Below are 8669 nucleotides of genomic sequence, written 5' to 3'. Positions count from 1 at the left end.
GGGCGGGTGGTGGGGGAGACTGTGTTTTCCTGGGTCTTCCTTTTCCTGCCTGTTACCTTGTTGCTCAAAGGGCGGTCCGTGGCCAGTGACCTTCTTCCCGACAAGGTATGTACAGAAGTTGAGAGTAAGCATTTAAAAACAGTCACAGAACTGTGAGCCAGTAGTTTTAGGTCTGTTAAGTCCAAAAAGAATAAAAAATTGGGGCTTACCCTGGAGATGCCCGTTTTTCATTTCGCTTCCCTGGCCATTAATTTGTGTTGAATTTTACAAAAGTATCGGTATGCAGCAGATTGAGATTGTCATAACAAAACTGGCCCCTCACCCGGATAATTTGAGAAGCATCCGCGTATACAGTAGGAAGCTAAAAGGAGGTGATGGCTGTTTATAAAACAGCTGAGAAATGGCAGAGCTTTGCTTCTTGGGTTCTAAGCGGTGATAACAATAGTAGAATTGTGTACAATCTGGGATAACCAAGTCATTGCCCACAGTTTGGCCCTCTTGGTGTTGGTTTCTGGCCATGTATCTTGTGTTTAGTGTTTTGTCAACCTTTGGTGGGTGGTTAACCAGTCTCCAAAGATGGCCCCCAATTAGTCATGATCCTGAGGGTTTGTGCCCTTGTCTCTTCTCATCCTACATTGAGTCTGGGCTTGCCCTGTGACTTGCTTTAATCACCAGAATGCGGTAGAAGGGTCGATGGGCCAGGTCCAGCACTAAGCCTTACAAAGGCCTGGAAGTCTCTCCCTTGGGGAGCTCTGAGCCGCCAAATTAAAAGTCCACTTTTATGACCTGATGTAGAGACTGGTGGAGTTAGAAGTCCATTACTTTACCCTGTTCTAGAATCTGGAGGAGATGCCACATGAGGGAGAGACCCAGCCATCTCAGCATCCCAGCTGAGCCCTGCTTTCCATCCATCCCCACCAAGGCTCCGAGCATAGGAATGAGCCATCTTGGGTGTTCTAGCTCAGCAGGGGCCCTCGGTGGCTGCCACCACGTGAGAGGCCACCAGTGAGAGCAGCAGACCTGCCCTGTTGAGTCTGGTCAACCCACAGGACTGTGGGAGGCCATCACATGGTTGTGGCTTTACACCATTGAGATTTTAGATGATTTGTTACACAGCGATAGATAACTTACACAGTGTGTCTTTAGGGAAAGCTGGATTCCAGGTTTATTTTCTCCAGGGACAAGGGAGACCTGTTTGTACATCAGAGTGCAAAACATTCACCAGCCCCACTGGATAAAAATTTCTGGGTGGCAGAGCCCAGAAATCTGCATTTTAACCAGCACCCCAAGAAAACGGATGATATTTTGAAAAACCAGATTAGCTAATACCAAGGAGTCCCATAACACTAAATTGTAAACACTTCAGTGTGAGTTAGTCCACTAGATCCCTTCCTAGAGGTACTTGACGGAGGGTAAGACATTTTCAAAAGGAAGAAATTGCCAAATGCAGAATGACAGGCAGGATGGATGACCTATAACTGTCTCAACCTGCCCCTTCTGCTTTCTCTCCCAGATTCCTTTTCACATGTGCTCAACCCTTGTCTTTCTTCTGCAGGCAGAGTAGCAAAGAGGTTTCATCTGTGTGCCAACAATGCCTCACCAGTGGTCCATGGCTTCCTGCAAAAGTGCTGTGATCCATTAGTAATGTCTGCCATGGACATAGGTAGGCGGAATGGCTATTCTCATCTCTCACGTTTGCCAGTTCCACCCAACATCCTTGCTGATGTTGTGACTTTCGCTTATTTTGTCCCCTCTTCTTCGAAAGCCTTATTTTCCCTTTTCACATTTTCATTTTTTCCCCATTTTTATATGCACCTGGGCTACCACCTCCCCCTGAAGGTGGCTCCTGATTTTCCCACACGAGAGTAAAATCTTTCTCCCTAAACCCCGTGACACTTCATCGGGCACTAAGTTATGGTGTGTAGCACCTTCTCCCAGATACTCTCATCATTTTAGGCTCATCCTCTCTGTTGGGTTGGATTCTTCTTGAGAGGAAGTACCAGGTCAGTTTCCTCTTTCTGCAACAGTGTGTCCAGATGGGCCGAAACTGGGAGCAGGGTTCACAGAGCTAGTGGCCACTGGGTCTTCTGATTGTTTGTTAACCTGAGCTGATAGGCCCAGGGTGTGGTTTTGTGTTTTTCCAAGGGAGGAGGGTGTTTAGTAGCAGATGTAGGTTGGAGGTGGGGTGGGCTGGGGTCATGTCTGTCCCCCTGTTTGACCTTGAGTGGCTGAGGGGAGACCGGTTGAAGGCTGAGGCTGAAGAGGTGGTGTGATACTTTGGGCTCAAGCATCCCTGCCTCAGGGTCTGGGTGCCTCAGTGCGGGTTAGGGAGACGGCCCTGAGCCCTCTCAGAAATAACTCAGAGGCCTCTGCACTGGGGCTGCGGCCCTGCAGGAATGCACGGGAAGATGGCTGGAGGTTTACAACGTGGGTCTGAAGGGAATGGTGGAGAACCCTGGGGACTGTTGCTACACGTTCACACCCCCCACGGCATGACATGGGGGGCTTATGCTCTGTGAGTCTGTCCGGCTCATTACCGTCTCCTCTGAGCACAGCACCTGGTGCACAGCATGCACTCGGTAACGACTCGGGAAGCAGTATTTGGAGGTGACTCTGGGGTGGGGGGTGCAGAGGGAACTGGGGGTGTGCTCATCCCAGGTCCTCAGCTCTAATCCCCATGAGCCTCCCCTGTGCCCGAGACCCAGCCCCAAACCCTGGGAACCACAGTTCAAGTCTGTTAGGCTGGACAAGGCTCTCCCTCGGCATTTGGGACTCATTTTCCAGCCCAGGTTCGAGGGAAGTACCAGGCCTTACTTGGGGAAGTTTGGGGAAGTTTTGACTCTGGATAAAGTCAAAACAGAGCACGTCCCATCTGCTGGGGGTCAAATCCACATCACCGTGGGTCTTTCTCCTGCTCCGCGTAGGTATGAAACCTCAGAACCTGTTTGCGGAGGGGACGGGTTTCCCTCTTCTCTACCCAGCGTCTGTCTACGCCAAGATTCAGAACAGAGAGGAAAGGGATTTCCCTAGAGTCACACAGCGAGCAAATGTCAAGTCTGGGACCAGAACCTGGGTAGCTCGGTCTTATTTCAGGATCTTACTTGTCTCCCATCCTAGGCCACGAGGTTAGCCCTGGTGACCGTCCTGACAGGCCCCTCGAGCCTTCATCTCGGCCTCTGCCTTGTTTCTCTTTCTCTCTGTCTCTCTCATCTCACTTTCTTTTTCTCCCTCCTCCCTCCATCTTGTCTTTTCCCCAGTTGATCAAAGAAGCTTAGGTGCCCCAGGCTCTTGTTCAGATGGACCACCCAGGCCCCCCCTTCCTAGCCAACTCTCCTGTCTCCCTTCTTCCTTTCCTTTCTTCTTTCGCAGACCATACACAAACCTGAAGTCTACTTCAACCTGTTGGTGCTGTTTATCTGACTCCGTTCTATGATCCTCATCCTGAATTTCAAAACTTTTTCATTTCTCAGTTATTAAAAACAAAAGAAAGAAAGTCAAATAACTCCCCAAGCCAGGAACGTCCATTAAATATACCGAATAAAAATCTCCTCTCGACAAGATTACTTGCAGGGCCTTTTGAAATCTTACCATTTGAGGGCTGTTTTCTGGGGTTTGGGAGAGACAGGTCTCAGCCCTGGGGGAGGGTTGTGTAAACAGCTGCGTCTATATGGCTGCCCCCATCGCTCCCTTGGATTTAACCTGGGCCTGGAGCCTGGAGCGTGCTCACTCTGGGCTCAGTAGGGCCCGAGAGCCTCTCCACGCCTGTCACCTGGTGTGGGTCTCTTTCAGAAGCCACATTTTCCCTTGGGATTCTCTCCTCTACCCCAGCAGCCAGCTAGGGACCGCCAGGCGGGAAACCTGGTTGTAAGAGCCGGCCCCTGGCTTCATTGTCCTGGCTTGCAAGCTCTTCGGGCTCCACCTCCTCTCCCATGTGTCACACCGTTACTGTGTTAGGCACTTTCAATTCCTTTATTTTCTTTACTCCTCACACTATACTTTTCTTGCACAGTGCTGCTTTGAGAGTCCTTTACCTGATGGAGTAAATGATATTACACTCATTTTGCAGAGGAAAACTCAGGTTCTGAAAACCTAGATGACGTGTCCGGGGTCATTGCTTTGAGGTAGAAGAGAGTAAATTTGAATCCAGGTCTGTTAAATCAGAGTTTTGGGACCAGTTCCTCCAGACTGCACTGCACAAACGGTGATGAATACTATTTTACATTTGTATAGTAATTTCCCCCTTGTAGCTTTTCTCACTGAGGCATAATTACCCTATTTCTGCCACTAATGGTGTAGAAAAATACAATAATAGCATAAGATGAGCTATTAAGGAAAAGTGCCCTGAGGGAAGGGGAGGCGTGGAGGAGGAAGCTACTGACTGCCTGGAGGAGCTGAGGAAGTNTTGCAAGCTCTTCCGGGCTTCAGCTCCTCTCCCACGTGTCACACCGTTACTGTGTTAGGCACTTTCAATTCCTTTATTTTCTTTACTCCTCACACTATACTTTTCTTGCACAGTGCTGCTTTGAGAGTCCTTTACCTGATGGAGTAAATGATATTACACTCATTTTGCAGAGGAAAACTCAGGTTCTGAAAACCTAGATGACGTGTCCGGGGTCATTGCTTTGAGGTAGAAGAGAGTAAATTTGAATCCAGGTCTGTTAAATCAGAGTTTTGGGACCAGTTCCTCCAGACTGCACTGCACAAACGGTGATGAATACTATTTTACATTTGTATAGTAATTTCCCCCTTGTAGCTTTTCTCACTGAGGCATAATTACCCTATTTCTGCCACTAATGGTGTAGAAAAATACAATAATAGCATAAGATGAGCTATTAAGGAAAAGTGCCCTGAGGGAACGGGAGGCGTGGAGGAGGAAGCTACTGACTGCCTGGAGGAACTGAGGAAGTCTTCCTGGAGGAGGTGACCTTTGAGCTGACTCTTCAAAGCTGAGCAGGGCTTTCCCATAGGGAGGAGAGCGAGAGGGTGCTCCTGGCACAGACACAAGAGTATGTTCTGGTTGGTGTGGCCAGTTGCTGGCGTGAGGGCTGGAAGGTGGAAGAAGAGGGTTGCAGCCGGATTGAGTTGGGTCCTGAAAGCCGTGGGGAGAAGTTAGACTTTCCAGCGGGGGCGGTATCCCACCGAAGGAAGACAGCGCAGAGGCTGTGTTTCAGAGCAAGCCCAGAGCCACACTGTCTGATGCAGTGGTCACAAGCTTTGAGCCGTTGACCTATGACCAAGGCAACAGAAGAACTCTAAATCATTTTTTAATTTTAGTTCAGNACTTTCCAGCGGGGGCGGTATCCCACCGAAGGAAGACAGCGCAGAGGCTGTGTTTCAGAGCAAGCCCAGAGCCACACTGTCTGATGCAGTGGTCACAAGCTTTGAGCCGTTGACCTATGACCAAGGCAACAGAAGAACTCTAAACCCATTTTTTAATTTTAGTTCAAATGTAAGAAGTGATACTTAATTCTGAGATTGGAAGACTTTTTTAAATGTTTGAAACAATTTGGGTGTGTTGGATTGATTTCAACAGCACAGTTTATGAGATCTAAATACAGGGTAAGGATTTCTGATTAATTTGGAATCTGAACTGATAAGCAGCATAAGGGTAGGATACATGTTAGATTTCGAAGATGATAACTGCTTCTATATCAGTTATGTGTTGAAATGATACTATTCTGGAAATATTAGGTTAAATTAAAAATATCATGAAAATTAATTTCACCTGCTTTTTTGCCTCTTTAAAATCATGGCTGCTAGGGGCGCCTGGGTGGCTCAGTCAATTAAGCATCCGACTTCGGCTCAGGTCATGATCTGACAGTTTGTGGGTTCGAGCCCCATCCGGCTCTGTGCTGACAGCTCAGAGCCTGGGGCCTGCTTCAGATTCTGTGTCTCCCTCTCTCTCTGCCCCTCCCCTGCTTGCCCTCTGTCTGTCTGTCTCTCTCAAAATAAATAAACATTAAAAAATATTTTTTGAAAAACATTCCCGGCTGCTAGGAAAATGTAAAATGACGTCTGTTGATTGTATGATGGGCTGCATTATATTTCTATTGGACAGGGCTGCTCTGTGATTCTGACGCATTGAGTAGACCCGGGAGGCCCCAGGCACCTGCCCTTTTAAAAGCCCTTCCGGTGACTCCCATGCTAGTGCTTGGCCACCCTGCTTCTAGGAATTCTGCTGTAGAAAGATCCCCGGGGCTGCCGAGTGGAGGTTAGAGTGAGGGTGAGGGCCTGGCGGCATCCAGTGAGGAAGGAGGCTGACCCCGGCAATGGCTGTTGGGGAGACTCCCCAGAGGCCAGGTAACCGCCCTCTGAGTGCTCCCTTTCAGGAGCCTGGGTTCCTCTGAGAGGCCTCTGCCCTGGCCTGGCCGCAGGGCCTGGTGTGAGCGCTGGGCATGGCCCCCACACCGCCGGCCGTGGACATGGGGCAGTGCTCTGGGGGATCAAGCGCCCCCGCGAGCAGGGCTGGCAACCACCTTTTGGGGATTAACCCCACGCCCACCATGGAGACCGCAGACGTGACCCCTGGCTGGAGAAAGAGCCCAAATCAGCCACCCGCTGCTCTTCCTCCTGGCACCAGCGCCAGGAGCCAATAGGAAGAACCTCAGAGGAATAGGGAGGCACTGTCCTCTGTCACTTGCCTCCCCGCCCTGGTCAACACCTGCGTCACGTTTGTGCTGCTGAGGTCTTGCTCCTGTTTAGGCCAAATGTTCCTTGCGGGGTGTCCATACTGGCTTTTGCGGGAGGGTTTGGAGAAGACAGAGGAACAGGGCCTCTTGTCCTGGAAGCCGACTGTGCCCGGAGCAGAGAACCCCCCCGCCCCTGCCCACCGGCCTGCGTCCAGAGATTCTTCAGACCTCGGCGCCCCCACAGCCCGCGGAGCCTACCTTCACTATGTCCTCATTAATGTTCTTGGGGTCCCGGTTCACCAGGTCGATCTCCTTGCAGTGGATGTCCTTGACAATCTGGGCCTCCAGATCCGTGAGGTCCTCGGCCATCATCGCGGAGCCAGGGGGGGCCGCAGGAGGAGATCTAAGTCGTGTGACCGGCGGGGCTGAAGAGACTTGGGGCAGGGACACAGTTCAGTGTCCCCAGACTTGAGCCCCCGCCGGCCCCACAGGCCCCACCCAGCATGCCAGCTGACAGCTGTCCCACATCACTTCAGCCTGCCTCTGCTAAAGCCTCTGTGGCAGGCCTCCAAGCTAAAATTAAGACTGGAACTCTACTGGAAGGCTCAGCACCCCCTACGGGGGCCGCCCAGGGAGCAGGGCCTCACCGAGAGAGCAGGCGTGCTGGCATCAGTGGGCCGTGGGAAAGCGGGGCTGGTGGAGCTGCGCCATGAATTTGCCCTGCTGCCATCAGCATTCGGGCTCCTCTGGGAGGGCAGGGGGGTGTCCTCAGCCCCGCCTGTTGCGGGCTGTGAGCGTGGGCACGCCTCTCCTCTCTGGTCCCCCAGACCCCCACCTGTGGAATGGGGTCGTGGTGAGAACGCCTGCCCACCCTCGTGGAGAGGGGGAGATGAGCTCTGGTGCGGGAAGGGGCTTCGGGAAGCGAAATACTGTCTGGTAGGGAGTCTCACTGGGAAGGTTAGTACCTGACCTTGCTGTTGGGTGGCCTGGGGCAGGGCAAACGTTTTCTCCCACTTCTTGGCCTTCCAGGGAAGCAGACCATGCCTCTTGATGTCGCATGGAGGGGATGTGAGGTCCACGTTTATGCTGCCCTTTGTCCCACCCCTGGTGACAGCTTCCAGGGTGTTCATGGGCCTCGGACATTGCATGGGCATCAGTGGGATGCACCTCTCTTAGGTGCCTGCTCAGTGTTCCTGGGTCCTTCTCCAACTCAGCCATCACTCAAGGCCCCCACAGCACGAAGGGTGAAGAGTCTGAGTCCCCAGGTGCCGGGTCTGTGCATCTGTTCAGCCATCCACCCACCCAGTCATTCAGGATGTGTCCACAGCTGGGAATAAACAGCAATCAGGCTGTGTTCCTGCCTTGAGGAGCTCCCAGACAAGGGGGGCAGACTGATTAAGAAATAAGTAATTATAATCGGGTGTGGCAAGTGCTGCGAATCAGAGATATATTACAAAGGACTTGCCTGTGAGGTCCACAGGACACAATAGCTTACTCTGAGGGAATCAGGGAAGGCTTCCCGGAGGAGGTGCCTTTAGAGTTAGGTGTTGAAGCAGGAGTTCACCACCTAGAACATCTTGGGTGGAAAGACCATAAGTGTCAGAGGACGGGTGTGAAGTAGGATGCTGAGCAGTGTGCAGTGGCGGGGGCAGGCTCAGCTCGGGCCTGTGTGGGAAGGACCCAAATGTCATACTAAAGAGTATGGATTTGGGACACCTGAGTGGCTCAGTTGGTTAAGTGTCTGACTCTTGATTTCAGCTATGGTCATGATCTCATGGTTTGCAGGATGGAGCCCCTCGTCAGGCTTGGTGATGATAGCATGGAGCCTGCATGGGATTCTTCCTTTCTCTCTGCCCCCACCCTGCTTGCAATCACTCTTTTTATCTCTCAAAATAAATAAATAAACAAACATTTTTTTTTTTAATATTTTTATTTATTTCTGGGAGAGAGAGAGACAGCGTGAGCAGGGGAGGGTCAGAGAGAGAGGGAGTCACAGACTGAAACAGGCTCCAGTGTCTGAGCTGGCAGTCAGCACAGAGC

The 8669-nt window shown here is 51.3% G+C and overlaps 1 protein-coding gene across 1 annotated transcript in view; it reads right to left on the bottom strand.

The window, feature by feature from the left end:
• Positions 1–7001, bottom strand: part of CAV3 (caveolin 3) — a 12317-nt gene extending 5316 nt beyond the window's left edge. The window contains exon 1 of the mRNA XM_077751517.1: positions 6888–7001. Within this exon, the coding sequence (XP_077607643.1) occupies positions 6888–7001 (114 nt within the window). The remainder of the gene's footprint in view (positions 1–6887) is intronic.
• Between the last annotated feature and the right edge of the window lie 1668 nt (positions 7002–8669).

The sequence above is a fragment of the Crocuta crocuta genome, unplaced genomic scaffold (assembly GCF_008692635.1).
Source record: "Crocuta crocuta isolate KB4526 unplaced genomic scaffold, BGI_CrCroc_1.0 scaffold69, whole genome shotgun sequence".
In the NCBI taxonomy this organism is placed as follows: Eukaryota; Metazoa; Chordata; class Mammalia; order Carnivora; family Hyaenidae; genus Crocuta; species Crocuta crocuta.
This window is presented reverse-complemented; position numbering and strand designations above follow the sequence as displayed.